We start from the raw sequence: 21,016 nt of genomic DNA on the forward strand, positions 1-21,016 counted from the left end.
GAGAGGCTCGGGCTGCACTCGCTGAGGTCCAGCCCCTGGGCTGTGATCGAGGGACAGGTGGAGACATAAAAACAGATGCCACCGTCTGAGCTCCCAAACACAGGTTGTCCTGAAGCCCCAGCCCTGAAAAACAGGTCTCATCACCCTGCTTTGTGAAGGAAGCTGAGCCATGGAGAGATCAGTCACTATGCCAGGGTCGCGCACATCGTGAGTGGGGGAGGGGAAGGGAATGGAGACGCCAGACCACGGCCTGCCGGCCCCGCCCTGGTCTCACTGCAGCCCTGGGCTCCCTTCCTGCCAGCCAACCCTGGGGAGTTGGCCTGAGTCCTGGTCCCATGCTGTCATTTGCTCTCTGGGGCCTCTCCTCTGGGCCTCAGTTTCTCCATTTGTAACAAAGAGATGGCAACTTCACCTCCCACTTTGCAGCACTGTGGGGGACCTGGTGAGGTCGTGGATATCAGAAAGCCACAGAGACTGAAAGCGATGTTTGCAGGGGGACGAGGGGTGGGATGGGGGTATCCTTGCTCCTGTGTCCCCCCAAGCGCCAGGGCACCTCCTTGTCAGGTGTAATCAATCACCCCCACCTGGGCGGCGTCGCCTGGGGGTCGGAAGAGGCAGCCGTGGGCACGTTAGTAGCCTGGGAGGTGCCGCACGGATTCAAGGAGCTGAGTTCCCCGCTGGGCCGGACACTGCCGGGGCCTCCCGGGTGGTTCTCCGGTCCCTTAGCAGTTTGGGCACCACGGTGATGTGGGAAGGGGAGGCTCAGTGAGGGCACTCGCCCTCAGCCCTGCAGCTGGCGCGCGGACAAGCTGGGTTGAAGCCAGATCTGCTGATGCCAGGGGCTGCCTCTGTCTGCACGGCGCCCCCCCAAGTTCACCCTGTCCCGCGCTGAACACCCAGAGGTGGCCAGAGAACAGAGCCTGGCGGAGGCAGGTGCCTCTGGAGCCACCCCACCCCCTGCACCTGCACCCCAGCCCTCTGAGCCCTGGAGTCCAGAGCACAGACTCCGCCTCGGACAGGGACCCCGGGGGCCAGAGCAGGGCGAGGGCTGCCGCCCGCCAGGGCCCCGCCCCTCGGCTCACCCCTGTGTTCCGCAGCTTCTCTCTGAGAGCCAAGGCCACATGGCTCACCTGGTGACCTCCGTCAGTGACGTCCTGGACGCCCTGCAGAGGGACCGGGGGCTGGGCCGGCCCCGCGTCAAGGCTGACCTCCAGAGGGCACCTGCCCGGGGAGCCCGGCCCTGGGGCTGTGCCAGCGGTGAGTGGGGCAGGGGCTGGGAGCGAGGAAAGCCTGGGAGAGGGTCACACAGGGCCCAGCGCTGCTTGCACACGGCCCGGCTTTGTCCCTCCATCCTCCTGGCCCACTGCAGCTCGGGAAGGCGTTTTAGCTGCTATTAGGCGAAGCTTCCTGCAGGCCAGTGACATCTTCCCCACACCCTCCGCTGAGCCCTCCCCCAGCCCATTTTTCAGATGGGAAAGTGAGGCTCGGAGTGGGCCGAGCCTTTAGTTCACTCACCTAAACTCACCCGGGCAGGGGCAGAGCCAAGGTCTGACTCTTGACCCCCGTGACCACACACATGGACAGACCAGTCGAAGGGTCTTGGGGCAGCGTGGGAGGCGGGTCTGTGGGAACACAGGGCTGGCGCAGCCTCGCCGATGGGCCTTGCCTGTCTCAGGCTCTCGGCCCCGGGACTGCCTGGACGTGCTCCTGAGCGGACAGCAAGAGGACGGCGTGTACTCAGTCTTCCCCACCCACTACCCCGCCGGCTTCCAGGTCTACTGCGACATGCGCACAGACGGTGGCGGCTGGACGGTGAGTCTCCCGGGCTGTGTGGCCAGGCAGGGCAGGCCCGGGGTGACCCAGGACGCCTCCCGCTGTGGCCCCGGCCTGACTCCACCCCTACAGAAACCCGACCTGGGGAAGGGGGGTCCGTGAGCTGACCCCAGAGGGGCCCACTCAGAGCAGACGCTGCACGGGAGCCGCCTTGTGCGCCCCGCGCCACCCGAGCCTTGGTTCTCTGGGGGAGGGGTGCTGGCCACGTTGGGATTGGGTCCTGAGAAGGCACATGGCACCAAGAACCTGTTGCCAACGGGAGTTCAAGGGCTGACATGTCGAGTAATCCAATACCCGGTGCATGCGCAGGAGAACACAGAGTGCAGCTGCTGGGGGCAGAGACCCCCACGGCCTCCCACCTCCTGGCTCCTGCCTCGTGGGAAAAGGCAGCAGGGAGAGGTCCCAGCTGCCAATCACAGGCAGGGGCGGAATGGCTGCAGGTGCTGGGGAGGGGTCTGAAGACCCCAGGGCACCTCCAGATCCACGCTCTGTTCTGGGGACTGGGTCTGCTCACTTCTCTGCAAAACGCCACCTGGGAAGTGTTTTAGGCTTGTGGTCCGTGCAGTCTGCTGTCTCTAGCGGGCTCAGTGGCAGCAACTCAACTCTGCCTTTGCAGGGGAACAGCCACCGAGAAAACGAAAAGGCACGGGTGTGGCTTTGCTCCAATTACGCCTTACTTAGACTCCGAAATTTGAATTTCATAAAGTGTTCCTGTATTCCTCCTTAAATATTATTCAAAGGATATTTACATTTTTTTCTTTTGATTTTTAAAAACCACTTAAAACGCTCAAACCATTCTTAGCTCACACGCCGTGTTGAAACAGGCAGCGGGCAGGTTTGCTGACCCATCCTGGAGTTGGGGATTCCTGACTTTTCTGACAGTGGGACCTGAGCTTGCTGCTCCCTTCCCCAAATTGCTGGGCTTCTGACCGGCTCCTAAGGCTCAGGCTTGGCCTTGGGCTTTCAGCAGGGCCACCACTGGCCTGTGGGTGATTTTGTGCAAATTTAACAAACGCATGTCCATTCCTTTGTGCATACTGGGGTTCTGGGCTTGGCGAGAACAGATGTGAGCCCTGCCTTGTTGGCCAGGCGCCCTTGAGCAGTGAACAATCTGCACCACTGTCCCTGAAGGTCTGTGTGCCACCCCGAAAGAAGCACAGCCTCCTCCACAGCTTGGCTGTGGTTGGGACACACGGTGACGATGGAAAGCACGACAGTATAACTGGCTCTTTAAGGACTCTCAGCTTCGCACTTAATTTCAATCGGACCAGACATTTGCTGCTACTGAACACTGGGTGCTGGGGAAGGACAGAGATGGGGAAGCCCCATCCCAGTCCTCCAGGGAACTTAGAGTCCTTGGGGCCTGGCGGGGGCAGAGCTGGGGGAGGCTCTGTGAAGGTCCCAGAAGAGGGGCCCTCCTGTGAGCTCCCGGGGTGGGCAGGACCTGTGACCATGTGCGGGACAGAAGGTATCCCGGGAAGGGGCAGCAACCTAACAAGGGGCCTGCGGCACATGCAGGGGACAGTCAGCTGGGATGTGCGGCACGTGACGAGATGGGGCCAGAGCGGTCAGCGTGCCAGGCTGCGGGGTTTGGGACAGGCACTGGGGAGCTATGGCGGGTGAGGAAGAGAGAAAGACAGGGTAAGGACTGTGCTTCAGGCACAGGAGGGAGTTTGACGTCAGATAAAGCCAATGACTCAGAGACGGGAGAGGGCGGCCCTGGAGGGGAATGGGAGCAGCGGGAGTGAGGTGCAGCGCCGGCGCGGCGGAAGGGGCCCCATCGGGCCAGTGCGCCGCCGCCCAGCAGATGAGCGTCCCGGAGACCTGCGAAGACAGATGTAGCTCTAACCTGCCTCCAGCTTGGGGAGAGCTTTTAAATGCACCAGACCCACGTGGGGGGTGGGGGGGTTAAAAGCTCTTTTGTTTTCCTAACTGCCAATGAAAGCCTGAGTTATGGCGCGCACCTTGGGGAAGCCCTCGGCACAGAGCAGTGTGAGGCGCCAGCCAGACCCAGAAATCAGAGTTGAGGGTTCGGACAGGCGTAATGAAAGACCCAGACGCCGCCCACTCCGGCGGACCTGAAGCCAGTGTCCCAGGCCGATTACAGCGGGTGCAGGAGGGACGGCGCCCTGCGCAGCCCTGGCGCTCGGACACCTGGGCCGGGGCTCGGGGAGGGAGAGAGGCCCGTCTCGCCTGAGAAGTGCTTGCGTGACCAGTGAACGTTAATATCCATTTGGGCTTTCGTCAGAAGCACTCTTCTCCCGAGTACCTCCAGACAGACATCTGTCAGGGTCAGCTCCCTGCCACACGGAATCTCTCCGAAACTCAATTTTTGTTTGGGAGGGAGCCGACCGCCGCCTTTCCAGACCCGGGCGCCATCCATCCTGGTTAGGCTCCGTGTCCAACTAGCCAGGCCTCAAGCACTAATGCCGGGCAGTCTTCCCGGACGGGGGGGCACCCAGAGCTGCTTCCCAGAGAGACCAGAGTGTGCGGGGACGGGGCTCAGCAGCCCTGCCTGCCTAGGGTGCACTTGACAGTTTACGTGCCCCTGTGCCACCCGGCATTGCACCAGGGCCCTTCAACCCCTGGAGGCCACCGGGCAGCCTCAGAGAGGGCCAGAGATTTGCCCGAGGCCACGCAGCCAGTACCCCTCCAGGGAATTAACTGACACATGGTGGCGCTCACTTATTCAAGTGTCCATACGCTGAGCACCGGCACCAGGCCAGGCACAGGGCAGGCAGCAGGGACCGAGACAGACCAGCCAGCTCCTGGCCTGGTGGGACAAGCCAGCCGACTGTGTCAGGACTGGGAGGCCACGAGGGGCCCAGAGGAGAGGCCCCTAACCCGGTCTGAGGCCACCAGGAACCAGATGGAAAATCCAAGGGCTGGGGGTTGGAGCAAGTGACAGGCAGGGAGACTCCCTGCTTCTGACATACCTGGTATGAGGGGGTCTGGGTGAAGGACAAGGCAGGGGAGATGGCAGGGGCTGGGTCGTGTGGGGTGATCCTCCTGCCCCTCTGTGACACCCATCACAGGTTCATCTTTTGGCAGTGTAACTTCACCTAAGCCTCACTTTTCTCATCTGTTAAGTGGGTATAATGTAGAGCTGCCTTACAGACATGGGGAAAGTCAGGATCCTTCACAGGCTGCTCACCTGGGAGAAGGGGGTGGGTAGGGTAGGGTGAGCCAGAGGGTTCCCTGTGAACAGAGGAACTGGGCCCCTCCTCTCTGGCCAGTGGGGCAGCCCCCTGCCCTGTGCTGCCCCCTTGCAGGGCCTGGGGAATGGGGTGGCCATGCCCAGAGCCTGTGTGGGGTTTGGGTGGTCTGAAGGAGGCTCTCCCCACTGCCACCCAGCCTCCCCGCCCTGCAGTGCAGCCTCGCCCACGAGGTCTGCCCAGGGGGTGCTGCCACCCAGCTCTGTCAACCCTCTGTCTTTGCATAATCACTGGCCGAGGTCACACAGTTGGGGCCCGTTGAGCATCTCCTACAGCAGAGACCTGGACTAGACTCAGTGTGGCTCCGTGCCCACGTGCTCTGGTCCACGGCACTGCCAGTGTCCTCCGATACCACGAGCGCCAAGTGGCCCAAACCCTGTTCTGCCAACAGCCACACTCTGCAGGTTCAGATGTGCCTCTAATTGGCCCCGCGGGAGGGCGGCCCTCCCTCCCCACGCCCCTTCCCTCTGGGCCTGAGCTCTGGTGGGCAGCAAAATCCTGCCCTCGCCTGAGAACATCAAAGCGCTCTCGGTGGGACCAGGCTCAGGGAGGGATGAGAAGCTCAGCAGGGGGGTGGGGGGGGTGCCGCTGGGATGGGGGCTGCAGGGCTTCGGGGCCCACAGGGGGTACACTGGCTCCTTCCTGCTCCACTGTGGCCAGCTCTCCCTGTCCCAGGGTCTGTGGCAGCAAGGGGCCTGCTGTGACGTCAGTGTGCCAGTGTCCCCACGCCGCAGCCTGGGCCACACCCTGCCCTGGGGAGTGGTCCCCGACGCACACACGTGCGAACAATGAGGAGGTGACCGGCGACCATGCCCTCACCTTCCCTTGGCCGACCTGCGCCGACGAGGCTTGTAACGTACGCGGCTGGCGCACGTGAAACGCTCGCTCGTGCCTGACGCCGCGCCGGTAAACGGCAGCCCTGAGCAGCGTTCTGCCAGGAGCCGCAGGCGCCGACTGCCAAGCCTGGGAGCCGTGGCCGGGCGCCAGGCCCGGGGGTACCATTTCCAGTCAAAAACAAGGAGTGGGCCCGATTTCCTTCTGGGCCCAGCAGCTGGTCTGAAGGGAGGGGCGGGGACGCTGGGCAGACCTACTGGGGCCGCCTGGTTTCCGACGTTTACGTGCCGTAGCTTCGCCGCGGCACTGCAGGGGCTTGCAGAGAGGGAAACTGAGGCTCGGAAAGGCTCCGTGACTTTTCTGAGGTCACGTGACCTGCGAGAGGCAGAGGTGGAATTGGAACTCAGCTCTGCCTCCTTCCGGAACCTGTGCTCTTGCCAGCAAGCCCAGAGGCCTCCCTGGGGACACTGCTCAGAGGTGCCCAGAAAGGATTTAAGGACACACAGCCTCCTAGGAACCGGCAGCGGCTCCCCACGGGCTGCCTTTGAAGCGCTGCTTTTGTTCACACGTCCAAGTTCTTTGTCTCTTAAAAACAAGAATCTGCCTCTGCTACGGCCCCTCCACCTCCCTCCCAGAATCACCTGCTCGGGAGGCCTGGGAGGCCGGTGGGCGCCACAGCTACGCAACCACCACGATCCTGCCTGCAACCGGCTTCTGCAGCGGCTTCGTCCTAGTCTGGGAAAACCCCAGATGCTGCCTCCCGAGGACCCTTCAAAGGCACCCCCCGATCTTACAGGGTTCGGACCGGACCCACCCATGCCCCGCATCTCTTTGGTCTCGGCTCCTCTGGCCACCTGGCCAGGCCCTGCTCAATCTGTAGCTCAGCCAAACATCCCCTCCTCCAGGAAGCCCCCCAGACTACCTCTAGCTGCCCCCGCAGAGGAGCTCACTCCTTCTCTGGGCTCCCAGCAAGCCCTATTTGTTACGGTTATTGAACACAGTGCACCGGCTCGTTTAATCCTCCTTAAAGCCTGTGGGCTGAGGCTGTTATAATCCTCATTTTACAGATGAGGAAACTGAGGCATGGCATTTGGAGGAATGTGCCAGGTTGGGGGCTGCTCTGCCCTGTGTCAGCTTGGGTGTCCCTCTCTCCTGGGGCTGTGAGCTTTAAGGGCAGAGCCATCCCTGTGCACCCGAGCACACACTCGGCCCCAGCAGTAACCTCGCTTTGCAGGGCCGAAGGCAAGACTTGGAAGCCACACAGCCTGTGGGCAGAGTCTGGGTGGAACTCGGGTCTCCTGGGTGCCAGCCAAGAGGGACAGGTGGCTCGCGGCACGGAGGATCAATGTCCCCGCCAAGGCATGGGGCGCCCCCCAGCCTTTGCGCTGTGCACCGTCATCCCTATCTCTGGCCTGGGGGCAGCTGGGCGCTACAGAGGTTGCCCAGGTCTCCCAGCCTTAGTCTTCTCATCTGCCAAATGGGAGCATAAATGCCCCCTCCAAGGGGGTGGGGGAGGCTGTGGCCACCCCCTACGGCACTGGCCGGGTGCTGGGGTGACCACAGAGCCCAGCTCGGGTGTTCAGGAGGCCCACTCCGTGCTCTTGGCACCCTGGCAAACAAGCAGCAGGTCAGACAGGGTCTGGTGGCCCCGGCTGGGACTGGACCTGCGGAGCAAAAGGCCCAGGAAGCCCGGGGGCATCTCTGCATCCCTCGGCCCCCACGGCGGCTGCTGCTCTCTTCCTTCCACCAACCACCCCAAGCGCCGACTCCTTCCTTTGAACCCACCCAGCACCATCTGCAGGACCATGTGGGCCGAGCGCTCCCTTGGCAGAGTCCCCTGAGTGGCACTTCCAAGATGTGCCGGCGGCTGGCGGCCGGCTCTTGAGAATCTGCACCAAGAAAACACTCTCCGACTGTCTCCCACTCGTGGCGCCGGCCCGAGAGGCCGCGGCGGCAGCGCGTGTTTCGACATCAGTCGCTTCCCGGCCAGAACCGAGGAGAGGTGCCCCGGGAGCCGGACCAATTCATACTTTAGCCTCGAAATTAACTGGCAGTTAATTTGTTCCCCACCCTTTTGCCTCACAGTGGATTCAGGGTAGGTGGGGCCGGAGTGGGGCGTGGCCACATTGATCCTTTTCTCGCTTCCCTCCTCGTATCCTCCTGCCCGGCTGGTCCTCGCTCTGTAATTAAAGGCCTTTTTGCTTGGTGACATCCAGACGTCCAGCTGGCTCCCAGAAACACGAAGCCACAGCTGCAGGTCTCCCTGGGTCTCAGAGCCAGACAAAACACAGCCCCGCGCCTGGGATCCGGGAGAGCCCCGCTGACGCTCTGAGGCCACCCTCGGCACGTGGAACGTCAGGCCGCGTTGTGCTGTGGTCGGCTCAGGGTTTCCATGTCAGACGGCAGCACGGTGCCGGCGCACTCGGTCGCTCGTTTGAGCCGGTGGATGAGGATGGCTCGCGGCAAAGGTCGGCGTGGACTGCAGCGCGTCTCCAGCTGCAGACCGAGATCCACGGGCAGGCGGCAACAGCCATGGCTGGGCTGTGATCGGCGCTATTCTTTAAATCAGTCAGGGCGGACGAGAACGCAGGAGAAACGTTAGAGCTCATCCTTCTTCGCAAGGGCGAGTGTCATTTCAGGGAGCTTTAGTTTCAGATATAAACGTGGGTGACGACGTAAACGGCATTTCTCTGGGTCGTGGTCAAAAAGTCTAAAAGTGTCTTGGCCCCTCAGGGCTGGGGCACGACCCGTCACCTCTCAAGTCAAGTGCCCGCGTGGCCAGCGATTGCTGCGGTTTCTGAGTTGGTGTCGATTCAGACGAGCTCATCAGGAACGTCGGCGTCCGCAGTCTCCACGTCCCCTCCTGGGAGGAGGAGACAGGCGTGGGCTGGGGGGGATCCCCACAGCGTGGGGATCACACTGTGACCGACACCCGCCTGGGGGGGCGGGGAAAGGAGGGCCGTGGGCTCGGACACCAGCTCTTGGCACGAGAGACGTGGGCAACGGCACAGCCCGGGTTCCGGACCCCTGGCCAGTGGCAAACGCTGCCAGGCGCAGGCGTGGACACCGCGGCAGGACGTTGGCCTACGGTCCCGGCATCGAGGGCACGAGGTGTGGGTCAGACCCCCGTCCACTGCGCACGGCCGCCTGTCCTGTGGTCGGAGTCGCAGCTTCTGGACCGTAACGGGGCAAGGATTCGGGGAGTAGCATGTGCACTTGGTGAGAAGGACTCGGCCCACACTGCCGCCGCCTCGTCGTGCCTGCTCTGCTCTGTCCCTTCAGCGGGGCGCCTCCCGCTGCGTGCTGCGCCCTGAGTCAGCTCAGGGCAGGGGCCGGGCAAGGAGCGTGGGTGACAGCCTTGGCTTGAGCGGTGGTGGCGGTGGCAGAGTGAGGGGCCAGGCTGTGGGCGGGAAGCAGAACCCGGGGGAGCTGCTCAGAGGCTGCTGCTCTCCTGCAAAGCTCCATGTTCACTCACAGCCTTTCCGGAAGGGCACGGCTGGGTCCCACCTGCCCACAGCTCTGGCTGGGCATGGCCGCTGGCGGCTGGGGGTACCGCGCCCCCTTTGGCCTTACTTGCCACATTGCCCTGCTCCTGGGCTCCCCTCTTGGGTCTGGACTTTCCAATTTCCAGGGTATGTGCCCTCCCCTTGCCTGGAAGCCTGGCAGCCCCGCTTTCCACGTCACAGCAACGGTGGCAGGAGACGGTCACGATACTGGGCGGCGGCTGTGTCGCTTGATCCGCGCTGAGGTCCAGGACTTATCAGTGGGTGAGGACAGTGAGGCTCAGCGGGGAGGAGTGACTGCTCCAGGCCACACGGCAGGCAACCACGGGGCCCAGGACCCTGCCCTTCCTCCAGGGCCGCCTTGGAGCTCCTCCTGGAAGCCAGGCGCCCCGCTGGGCAGACCCACTTTCCCCCGCTCTGTCCTGCCTCTCGCCTGGGTGGGAGGCCGCCTGAGCCCTCCCTGTGTTCCTTTGCCCTAAGGTCCCTGAGGGCAATCGTGCCCCCTGACTTGGTTTCCCCAGCCAGTGCCTGGCACGAGGTGCTCAGTGGCACGTTGGGACAGGAGCCCCATGGCCAGGCCTGTGACTCGCTACTGTCACTGCGCATCCGACTGGCATTTACTGAGCACCGACTGTGTGCCAGGCCGCGAGCTTATTCTCAGGGGATCGTCCAAACCTCTGAGGAAGGTGCTGTTATGATCTGTTTTACAGATGAGGAAGCCGAGACTCAGAGTGGTAGTGACTTGTCAGAGCGGTCAGTGGCAGTGCTGGGCTCTCTAGCACCCAGATCTGTGACCACCGGGCTCCCCGCCTGGCACGGAGCCTCCTTCAGCACCGGTGTGCTCAGGGCGCAGTCCCAGGCCAGGGGCCCAGCGACTCCCTCGCCAGCTGGGCCTGCTGTGGTCGGACCTCGCGGTCACACGGCTCCCTCCTCCCGGCCTTTCACAGGCGCCTGCTCAGGGCCCCCCCGTCTGCGTCTGCAGCCGTCAATACCGCCCCCTGATCTCCCAGCCCGAGGAACTTCCTCCCCAGCGCCTCCACACTGCAGGGCCCGCGCGTTTGAGGTGGAGGAGCAGGAAAAGAGAGGTGTCATCTCTCTGCAGCTCCCTGACGTCAGAGCTGCCCAAACGCCGCGACTGACAGGTCCCCGCGGACTTATTGTGCAGATGCTGCCGCCAGGCCGGGCACGCGGCAGTTCCGAGCCGCTGGAACCGGCGGCTTAGTAATGAGGCTGGCGCGGCGGCCGTGTCCCCAGCACGGCAGACACTGGCACAGACGGAGGCAGGCGGCGGCCGGGGAGCTGCCGGGCGAGTGAGCCGGAAAAGGCTTGTTAAACAGAAAGGGCTGGGGCGGTCCGGGGACAGCGTCGGCGGATCCTGCAACTACTCAAGGCAGCTCCGCCTGGACCAGCGGGTGCTCATTTCAAAGCAATTTAGCCGATGGGATTCCCGACTCCCAGACCAAGGATGTTATTACAGCGAGGAACACAGGCAGCTCGGCGGCTCGTCGGTACCCCCGGTCACACCCAGCCTGGCTGTGGACTCCTCATCCCCCTCCCCGAGCCCGCTCGGCGCTGCTTTCCCAAGGCCTCCACCCTGCCCGGGCCTTCGCAGGACGGGGGGAGCTTCCTGAGAGCCGGGGCTCCCCAGGCCAAGCCCAAGGGGGGCTGTTCTTGGTTCTTAACAAACTCGAGAGTATGTTGTGTTGACCTGGAAATAGGGGCCAGGACCCTTGCCCGGCCCCCTTATGTGACCCGTGGGGAACTGAGGCCAGAGCGGAGACCGGCCCGGGGTCCCAAAGCGAGGCGGCACAGGTGGCCTGGAAGCCACGTCTCCTCCACCCCACCCAGTCCACAAGAGTCCTTGAGGGGACATTTCAGGGACGGGTGGCATCCAGCCAGTCCCACCTCTCGCCACAGGAGGCTCCTCTGTTGCAGGGCCGGGGCGGGGCTGGGAGCTGCTGAGGGCAACGACCCGGTCAGGAGCAGGGAGGGGAGTACCTGTGGACCCCTGGGGTGCTGGGGGTCCTGGGGCGGCTGCCCCCGCTCTCCACCCTCCTCTTCCCTTTGCAGGTGTTTCAGCGCCGGGAGGACGGCTCCGTGAACTTCTTCCGGGGCTGGGAGGCGTACCGCGACGGCTTCGGCAAGCTCACGGGGGAGCACTGGCTAGGTGAGAGCCACCACCACCCAGCATGGGCGGCCTCCTCCCCGCGCCTTCCAGACGCTGCGGGATCCCAGCCCCTCCCTAAATGGGTCTGGCCTGGGTTGCCCCGGCCTCAGCACACCTGAGCCCACTCACAGGTGCTGCCCGTCAAGGTGGCCGAGGCATTCGGGACGCACGAAGCCAATGAGGATGGCGCCAAAGGAGGTGTGGCCGGCGGAGGTGGACCCTGCGGACGTGGGCTCGTAAAGGCTGAGGGTCCCACAGCCCCTGGAACCAGGCGGGGGAGCTGTGGGGGTGACCAGCAGGCCCCTTCCTGTCGCCCGGGACCTGCTCACTGTCCTGAACAGCATGAGCCGCGGCAGGTGCAGGCTCGATCCCAGGCACCAGGGGACCAAAGGTGACCCTGGCACTGGCCTGTCCCAGGGTCAGCCGTGCCCCGTGGCTGTGCTGGGGACACCAAGCCTGTGTCCCACCGAGCGGCTGGCCAGTGCTCCCAGCTGTGGTTCAGCCTCGGTCCCAGGGTGCCCGCAGCTGGGACACAGTCATAAGGGCTCAAAAAGGTTCCGTTAATATTATTATTATGTCCTTACTGTTTACCTTTAAAATCACTCAGTATTTAAAACGTTTTGAATATCTAATTTCATTCTAAACAGTAATATCCTCAAAAACCACAAGTTTGAGGTCACCTATAGATATTTGGGAGGTGGTTGTGGCTTGAGGTGAGGTTTTTGTTGGGGTTTTTTTGAGATACAATTTTCATACAACAAAATTTACCATTTTAAAGTGTCAGATCCAGTGGTTTGTGGTATGTCCAGAGTTGTACAGTCCTCACCATCATTCTAGAACATTTTCTTCACTTCAGAAAGAAACCTGTGTCCCACGAGCGCCTGTCCCGTCCCATTCTTAGATCTGCATGGAAGCAACCCCTCCTCTGGCACTTTAACTTCCCAGCAGGGCTGTCAGGGACGTCCCCAGCACCAGGTCCCAGGGCCGCACAGAGCAGAGGGGCGGAAGGGAGGGCAGGGGAGCAAAGGTGTGGGTGGGGGCTGAGGGCTGAGAGCCCAGGCCTGGGTGCCGGGGGGTCAGCAGGGTCCCAGGTCTGTAAGGACATGGTGGAGCTCCCACCCGCTGTGTGACAGAGGCCCCTGGGGGTGACCTGTCACTCATGTCCACCTCCCCGACCTGGGGCCCGAGGGCAGGGCCCAGATGGGTACTGACTGCAGGAGCGGCCACACATCCCAGTGGACTTCACCACCACAGTCCCTGCGTGCTGCCTACCTCCTGTGCGCCCGACGCCTCGCACTCACCTGGAAGGGGGCACTGCTGTCGTCCCTCCTTTAGAGATGAGGAAACCGAGGCTCAGAAAAGTGAGGTCCCTTGTCACAGTGTGTGAATGTGTTAGGGTTGGGGGGAGCCCAGCCGGGCCTTGCCCTGGACCCTGAGCTGCGTGGCTGGAAGGAGGGGCAGGATGGGGAGACCCTGCCTCAGTCCCTCCCCACCCAGGTGGGCGTAAAGATAAGGAGCAGGCGGTGGTAGGGGGGCTGTCCCCCGCATCGCCACCGATCCCCGCGGAGCCGCGTTGTTGCGGTATCTTAATTGAAATCTATCACAGCAGCAGAAGGTGCAGGAGGGAAGCGTGTAATCCGGCCTTGATGAGAGCCTCCTGCAGACACCAGCCCTGACGGGAATGTCAACGCGGGGCGTCCCCAGCCCTGCGCAGTCCCCTCCCCCTGCCCTTCCACACTCCCCAGTCACCTTCTCATTGAGCGTTTTTGTCTTTTCCTATTGAGTTATGGGAGCTCTTTATATATTAAGGTTATTGATCCTTTGTCTGGTACACATGATAAATACTCCCAGCCATTTGTCTTTTGGCTTGCTTTTGCTTTTCTTTTTTTCCTTTTTTGCTCATTATTGCTTATTTCCTAGAAGTTTTAAATTTTTATGTAGTCAATTCTGCGTCTTTTCCTTCACATCTCCTGGGTTTTAGGGCCTGCTTTTCTCTCCTGGTTGTATTAAAAATGTCTCCAATATTGTTTTCTGAGGTTTTTCAGTGTTGTAGGTTCAGATCTTTAATCCATCCGGAAGTCCAGGGGGGTGGAGGTGAGGTGTGCGTTTTCCCCAAGCCTCCCTGTGCTCTGTGGTCTGTTTACCTTTAAAATCACTCAGTATTTAAAAAGTTTTGAATATCTAATTTCATTCTAAACAGTAATATCCTAAAAAACCACAAGTTTGAGGTCACCTATAGATATTTGGGAGGTGGTTGTGGCTTGAGGTGAGGTTTTTGTTGGGTTTTTTTTGAGATACAATTTTCATACAACAAAATTTACCATTTTAAAGTGTCAGATCCAGTGGTTTGTGGTATGTCCAGAGTTGGGGGACGATGGGGCTGGATTCGGCTCACCATGCAGGGCCCAGGGTATCCCGGGACAGCTGCGAAGGTCCAGGAGCAATCCTGGAAGACAGGAGGGGGGAGGAAGGGCAGAGAGTAACCCAGGCCCCAGTGTCCACCCCCACCCCCGGCGCCCTCAGGGCACCCCTTAGCAGCGTGGCTTAGCCCAAAGGAGCAGGTGCCAGCACCCATTTAGTGGTGGGAACAGGAATCTCTCTGCATCCCCGTCCCCCAGGGTCTCCCTCGTGCCCTGTTCCTGGGTCACGTGATTTGTCCTCGGTAAGACCTGAACAAGAGCAAGGGGTCTGGGCCCTTCTGCCTGGGTTCAATCCCAAATGTGCCGCTCACCAGCTGTGTGACTGGGGCCAGCTGCCTAACCTCCCTGGGCCTCATGTTCCTCAGCCGTGGGACAGAGACAGTCATAGACCCTCCTCCCCTGGTCTCCAGGGAGCAGCAAACACCTGGATAAGGTGTGCAGCGGGCCAGGCACACGTGCAGAGCTGCGCGGGGATTTTTTAATTAAATTGGGCTCATTCTAATCCATTTGATTCATTGATCTGCGTGAAGCGCTCAGAACAGTGCCTGGCCCTCATGAGTGCTGTCCAGGTGGTGGCTGTTGTCATTGTCAACTACTGTCTACCCTTCAGTGTGTGAAGCTCTCCCAGACCCTCACGCTGGCCCTGTGAGGCCCACTCTACAGGTGTGGAAGCCGGGCCAGGAAAGGGAGCACTCGCCCTGAGCCCCTGGCCTGGAGCGGGGGAGCACGGGCAGGCGGGGACCTTGGCAGGACCCTATGTCCCCGAGGGTACGTGGGGAGGAATGTGGGCAGCTGCAGGGAGCTACTGGGTGAAGTCTGCTGTTAGCATTGCTGTCACTCTTCTCACGACTACTTCTGTTCCTGGCCCTGGCGGATGGGACCAAAGGCTTCTGTGCGGGCCGGACGGGGAGGGGCCCACCCAGGCTCCAGCGACATCAGCACGCACACTGACCCGCGGGGGTTTGGAGCCAGGGAAAGGCAGGCAGGAGGGAGAGGCTGATGAAACGTCACTCGCTGCTGCTAGCTTGTAAGGCGTTTAATTAAATGCCCTGTTAATCAAGAGGTAATCGCACGGGCAGGAGGCACCTGAGTGTGCGAGTGGGGGGCTGGCGTGGACCTTTGGGATGGCGCGGGAGAGCCGAGGAGGGGAGGAGATAGTGCAGTGGGCCGTGGCAGGGGTACAGAGCCAGGCCCTGGAGACGGCTGCGGGGCCTGCCTCTGCCTCCCCGGTGGAGCCGGCGTCTACCTAGCAGCCACCGCCTGGCTCCAGAACAGACACTGCTGTCACACAGCCTCCACACCGGTGGGGAGGCCAACAGGGAAACGGCAGTCGCGACCCAAAACGATAAACCCTGATGGCAGGGCACAGGGGTTGGCAGAGGTCTTCGGCCCTGACAGAAGGCCAGGCAGCCTTCCCGAGGTGAGGCCTGAGAATGAAGAGAAGGTGACCAGGGAGGAGCAGGGACCATTGTCCCAGGCATAGGAACAGCCTGTGCAAAGGCTCAGAGGCCAGATTCAGGGAGGTGTAAGTACCAGGTCCTGTGTGGCTCTGGCTGGAGCCCAGAGCCTGAGGGAGGATAAGGGTGCTGTCACCCCCAGCCCCCTCCTCCCGCAATCTTTGTTCCAGCCGTCAGCTCAGAGCCCTGCATCTGGCAAGCAGAGCCCAACTTGAACAGAGAAAGCCACGCATGAAAACTCAGTCCTCCTTTTCTTGCCAGACACAGGCCCGCAGGAAGAAGGAAGTAGTCCAGCTACTGGGTGGTAGTTGTCCCTTTCTGTCACCAATCACAGGAACTCAGCTGGCATTTCTCAGTTCTCTCTGGGGGCGTCACTCTTAAGCCCCTCAGCTTCTCCCACCATTTTCTCCCCGCTTCAGGACTGAAGAGGATCCACGCGCTGACCACGCAGGCTGCCTACGAGCTACACGTGGACCTGGAGGACTTTGACAACGGCACGGCCTATGCCCGCTACGGGAGCTTCGGCGTGGGCTTGTTCTCCGTGGACCCGGAGGAGGACGGGTACCCGCTCACCGTGGCCGACTACTCTGGCACTGCAGGTAAGGCTTCAGGATGCAGTGGGGGCGGGGAAGGGGGCCATGATCAAGGCCACTCTCCTCCACCTCCAAGTCTCCCCTGGTCCTCACCCCTGCAATGTGAAGCCAGCATAGCCTGCATTGTTTGCCCATTTTACAGATGAGTAAACTGAGCCCAGAGCCAGGAATTCAGAGACCTGGGGTTTGGGTCTGCTCTAAAGCGTGGTGGCTGAATCCCCCCTGGGCTGGGCTCTCCTCTCAGGCCGAGGCAGGGAAGGGAGGAGGAAGGAAGGTGGAAAAGCTAGGAGGAGGCACAGAGACTGCCTAGACCCAGGGGCAGCCCCGGGAACCGCCAGGGAGGCATCATGTGTGTACGTGTGCTGCATGGACACCTCTAGGTGTGGACCGGCATGTACGTGTGCAAGTGTGCACACCAGTGTGTATGTGTGAGGAGCACATGTGTCATGTGTGCACATGCACATCCAGGTCTGTGTGCAGCGTGTTGGTGCCTGTGCTCACACATATGACACACATGGGTGTACCTGTGCCCCCATGTCCACACTGCACAGGTGACTCCCTTCTGAAGCACAGTGGCATGAGGTTCACCACCAAGGACCGTGACAGCGACCACTCGGAGAACAACTGCGCCGCCTTCTACCGTGGGGCCTGGTGGTACCGCAACTGCCACACGTCAAACCTTAACGGGCAATACCTGCGAGGTGCGCACGCCTCCTATGCTGATGGCGTGGAGTGGTCCTCCTGGACCGGCTGGCAGTACTCACTCAAGTTCTCTGAGATGAAGATCCGGCCGGTCCGGGAGGACCACTAGACTGGTGCATCGTCCAGCTGCTTGCCCTCTGGCCCTTCCCCTTCCCCATGCCTCCCATCCCATCCCCGTCCCCCAGCCCACTCCCATGAGAACATTCTCTGCCCCCCTGTGCCTGGTGGACTGCTCTCCGGTGGGGATGGGCCAGGGCGGCCCAGACACTAATCTCCCTGGGCAAGTGTGGTCACACACCACCTTCTCCTTGTCCTCACCCCTCATTTGGCAGCTAACGTTATCGCCTGCCTTTGCTGATGGGGGGGCTGGCAAATTTTATGACCCCAAATTCTACCTGCCCAGACTGGCTCCTGTGCTGAGCGTCTGCTGTCTCCTGGCCGGGATGGTGGAGTCTGCCACATGCCCTGGCTCTGGAAGGTGCCGCCAGGCAGCCCCTCTGCTTTGCCAGCCCGAACGCCTGGCATTACAGGGACGCTGAGGGTCGGGGGCAGACGACATCCCCGGAGCCCTCTGAGCGGTTCAGAGGGGAAAGCTCTGGTGTTCCGATGCCAGGTCTGAGGCCAGTGTCCTCCGGCCCTCCTGACACCAGCCCCCACCCGCGTTTCCTGGTGCCTGGAGGACTCGCCTCTCCCCAGAGGACCTCGCCGTGCTGCTCTCGACTCCTGTGGCTGTGGGCTGGGTGGCCGTGTCCCACTACGCCCCAAAGCCAGGCTGGGGCACAGCTGCCTGGGGCCAGTTCCATGGGGGCCTTTGCTGCCATGCCCACGCGCTGTCTCCAATAGGGTCTCGCTCTGCTCCTGCCCGGCTTCCTGCCTTCCTCCCACCGGGAGCCGGAGCCCCTGCCCCTTCTCCTGCCTCTGGGAGGTGGGGGCAGACCCTGCACCACTGGGCTGGGCCGGGCCCAGGAGGACCTCTTGGGTTTCCGGGATCCTGGGTGGAGGCCACTGGGGGGTTCGGTGGCTGTCACCCCATCCTCCCAGAGGCTGCTGTCTCCGTGGGGAGGCCGCCCCCTGCTGGCAGTTGTGGGCACCACCACCTGGACCCAGTCGCGGGGTGGGGCACTGAGGCACCAGGCCAAGCACCGCCCAGAGTTTTCCTGCTGCATCCGCCCAACACGCGGTTGTCCCACCCCTCCCTCCCCGCGACACAGCTGGGAACTGCAGGCGCCAGAACCTGGAACCCCGGCCCTCGACGGCCTGTCCAGCAGCCTTGGGGTCCTCGTGCGCTCTCGGGACCAAGGGCAGGGCTGTTTTCCCAAGTTCCCGCCTGTGGGGGCCTTTGAGAGGGCGGAAGTCAGCCTGGGGGAGCTGCGGACGGGACAGCTTGGCACCCTCCCCCACCCAGGCAGCAGGGCGGGCGTGTCCTGCACTGGACACCTGAAGGCGGGCAAATGGGGGGGTTCAGTTCTCTCTTACCCTCGCGCCAAAGTTTGTGCTTAAAAATACCATAAATCAGCTGGCCAGGGGCGGTAGGAAGGGCCCAAGTGCCTCTGACTGGCCGTGTGACCTGGCTGTCCCCGCGAGCGTCACCTGCTCCTCGGCATTCAGCAAGCATTCGCAGCACTTCGATCTGCCAGGGCCAAGTCGGCCCTGGCGCTGGACAAGACCGGCCGCCGCCCTCTTAGTGCCCAGCCAAGAAGCAGCGGTTACAGCCCAGCGTGACCAGGGTGGTGACAGGGAGCAGTCCAGGCGCAGGCAGGGCGGGGGGCGGGGCGTGGATGCGATGAGCACACGACATTTGAAGGAAGTCCCCTCTCCTGGCCCCTCTTCCCATCCTCTGCAACCCAGAGAGCCGGCCCACGGGGCCACCCCAAGCTTATCCCAGGGAGCCCCGGCTGGCCCCAGGCTGGAGCTGCCAGCCTGGCATGCCAGCCACTGTTTAGAAAGTGCCAAGTGCTTTCTGATGTGTCATCAAACAGACTCCCGGTGAGTGTGATGTTAATGGGCTCGCAGATGTGCGTGTGCGGCAGGCAGCGCGGGAGCCCTGGTGCCAGGGCCTGGCTACCGAGCAAACGCAGAGCAGCTTGGGCCTGGCGCGGGGCTGGGGGACAGGTGAGGGCGGCCCCGGGAGCCTGTGGTCCAGGCCCAGGCAGCACGTGTCCTCAGCAGCTGGCCCCACAGGAGACACTGTCCCTTGTAGAGCCCCAGTTACTGCCCTAGAGCTGCAGCCTCTTGCAGGCCCTGCCAAGCGCCGGCTGAGCGGGCACAAAGCCTGCCACAGGGAGAGCCCGGGCCAGGGTGCCCGCCCCACCGTCCTGATGGGCGTCCTTTGAGGGCTGGCACTGAGCAGGAACAGTCCCTGCACCCCTGCTCACGGGCTGGGCCGTGGACTGACGTCACCGAGGTGGGAGTGACCACAGGAAGAGGGGGATGCTGAGAGCGTGTGGGGGAGGGGCGGCTCCACCGAGGCCTGAGGGAGGAGTGACCAGGCCCAGGGACTCGTGTGACAGGGTCACACAGGACCCGCAGTCACTGCACTCAGACCCTGCCCTGCTGGGCCTGCCTGTGGCCCTACTGTCCCACGTGTCACCGGACCAACCCCCTCTGCCTGTTCCCTTGACGAGGACAGGGAGGCAGGGGAGGGGTCTGTGGGCGGCGTCCTCCAGCAGCTGCCTGGCCTCACGCACGGGCGGGTAGGTGCTGTGTCACCCAGTGGCCTCGTTCCTCGCCCCTCGGACCGTGTGTTTGTCTCAGCGTTAAACCAAAGGCCACCCAGCTGGTTTCCTGAGCCCCCTGAGTCCAGAGGACGGCAGGACCCTCGGTTTCTCCCCTAGTGGCCTCAGCACATTCAGCCAGCAGCTGAGGACAGAGCCGAGCCATGCTCTGAGAGGGCGTTTCCCCTGCGGCCGCATGCGAACGGGTTTTATGATGCTTGTCTTCGGCGCAGAAGTGACATCGCCAGTGCCCACCTACTCCTGGTCTCCAACCCTTGCTGCCACCCGCCCGAGGCCAGAGCCCCAGAAGCTGGAAGCCACAGTCGCCAGAGGCCCTGTCACCCGAGAGCGCAGATTGGGAGGGTTAGTGAGCTGTGTCGACACGAACCGCACCTGCTAAACCAGGGCCACTGGCCCCAAGCCGGGGAGGGAGGAGAAGGGGGTGCGTATCTGTGCGACATGAGCGAGGCCCGTGGCCAGCTGCAGGTCCCTGTCCTGTGGCTTCAGGAACAATACACCAGCAGGAGGACCCAGCAGGGGACTTGTGGAACCCAGAACAAGGAGATAGGATGCTAAGCTTTGGCCCAAGTGACTGGGCCTTCCCAGGGCCTCTGTTTCTCCATCTGCTCGCAAGAGCAGCTTGTCCTTAAACTCTGATGGGCCCAAGCAGCCGGCAGGACTCGGTAAACCCAGAGGGCTGCGACAGGGCGTCTGTGGGATCTGGGGGGAAGTGGGGAGGGAGCTCTGAGGGCCGGCACGGCAGCCCATGGTGAGACGTGGCGTCGGACAGTCGCTAGGCAAGGCCGGGTGCACTTGGCATCGTGTGTGTTCTGTCTCCAATAAAGTCTCGTGGTGACCCAGCTCTGCCTCTGCCTCTAACCCAGCTGGACGCCCCCCGTGTCAGGGCACGAGTGGGTCAGACCCCCAGACGTTCCAGGACCACATCTCGCCCTGTCTTCCTGAACTTCCTCATCCTTTTTATCAGAGCAGCCAATTTCCTAGGTAGCCTTGGAGCCCTGGAGACCACACAGGCCCCTCGCAAAAAGGCCTCGGCCTGGGCCTGGCCCGCAGCCGGGGGAATCCTCTCGGCCGCGGCTTCAGGGGGTAGATCTGGGCCTCCCCATCTGTGCTTCCCCTAGGACCCCCGGGTGATAAACTGTCCACGCCGGGCTCTCTTGTGGCTGGGGCTGGAGTTCTGAGGAGTCGAGACTCTTTATTAAGACTAACAGTCCCCAGTGGCTATTTATTCATAAAACCAATTTGAGGCTTATGGATAAAATAATCCCTTGAGTTTATTTAATAAAATCCAGTATTTACCTAGTGTCTGCGGGGCTGGTGGAAGAGCCCGCGGTGGCCGTGCTTTGCACTTGGCCCTGTCCCGCAGCTGCGGGGGCAGCTAGGAGGGGTCTCACACTCCTGTGTGGCAGAGGCTTCCGAGTCCCTGCTCATGGAACACGAATCCCACTGTCTCGTCCCCTCAACCAGGCACAGCTTGTGTTATACCACAGGGTTGGATGGCTGGGATGGGACCTCTGAGGCAGGCCACGATAGTCACCAAGGTGGTCATGGCCACCTGCC

At 62.2% G+C, this 21,016-nt stretch overlaps 1 protein-coding gene across 2 annotated transcripts in view; it reads left to right on the plus strand.

The window, feature by feature from the left end:
• The window catches only part of FIBCD1 (fibrinogen C domain containing 1), a 31,821-nt gene extending 14,639 nt beyond the window's left edge, over positions 1–17,182 (plus strand). The window contains exons 5-9 of one of the 2 annotated variants that reach the window (XM_012639680.1): positions 1,098–1,257; positions 1,676–1,812; positions 11,456–11,552; positions 15,849–16,028; positions 16,574–16,855. In XM_012639680.1, the coding sequence (XP_012495134.1) occupies positions 1,098–1,257; positions 1,676–1,812; positions 11,456–11,552; positions 15,849–16,028; positions 16,574–16,833 (834 nt within the window). In that variant the 3' untranslated portion in view covers positions 16,834–16,855. Of the gene's footprint in view, positions 1–1,097; positions 1,258–1,675; positions 1,813–11,455; positions 11,553–15,848; positions 16,029–16,573 lie in introns of both variants that reach the window. The other variant, XM_012639681.1, reaches the window with a different exon arrangement.
• Positions 17,183–21,016: the final 3,834 nt, after the last annotated feature.

This window comes from Propithecus coquereli, unplaced genomic scaffold, assembly GCF_000956105.1.
Source record: "Propithecus coquereli isolate 6110/MARCELLA unplaced genomic scaffold, Pcoq_1.0 Scaffold142, whole genome shotgun sequence".
Taxonomy (NCBI): Eukaryota; Metazoa; Chordata; class Mammalia; order Primates; family Indriidae; genus Propithecus; species Propithecus coquereli.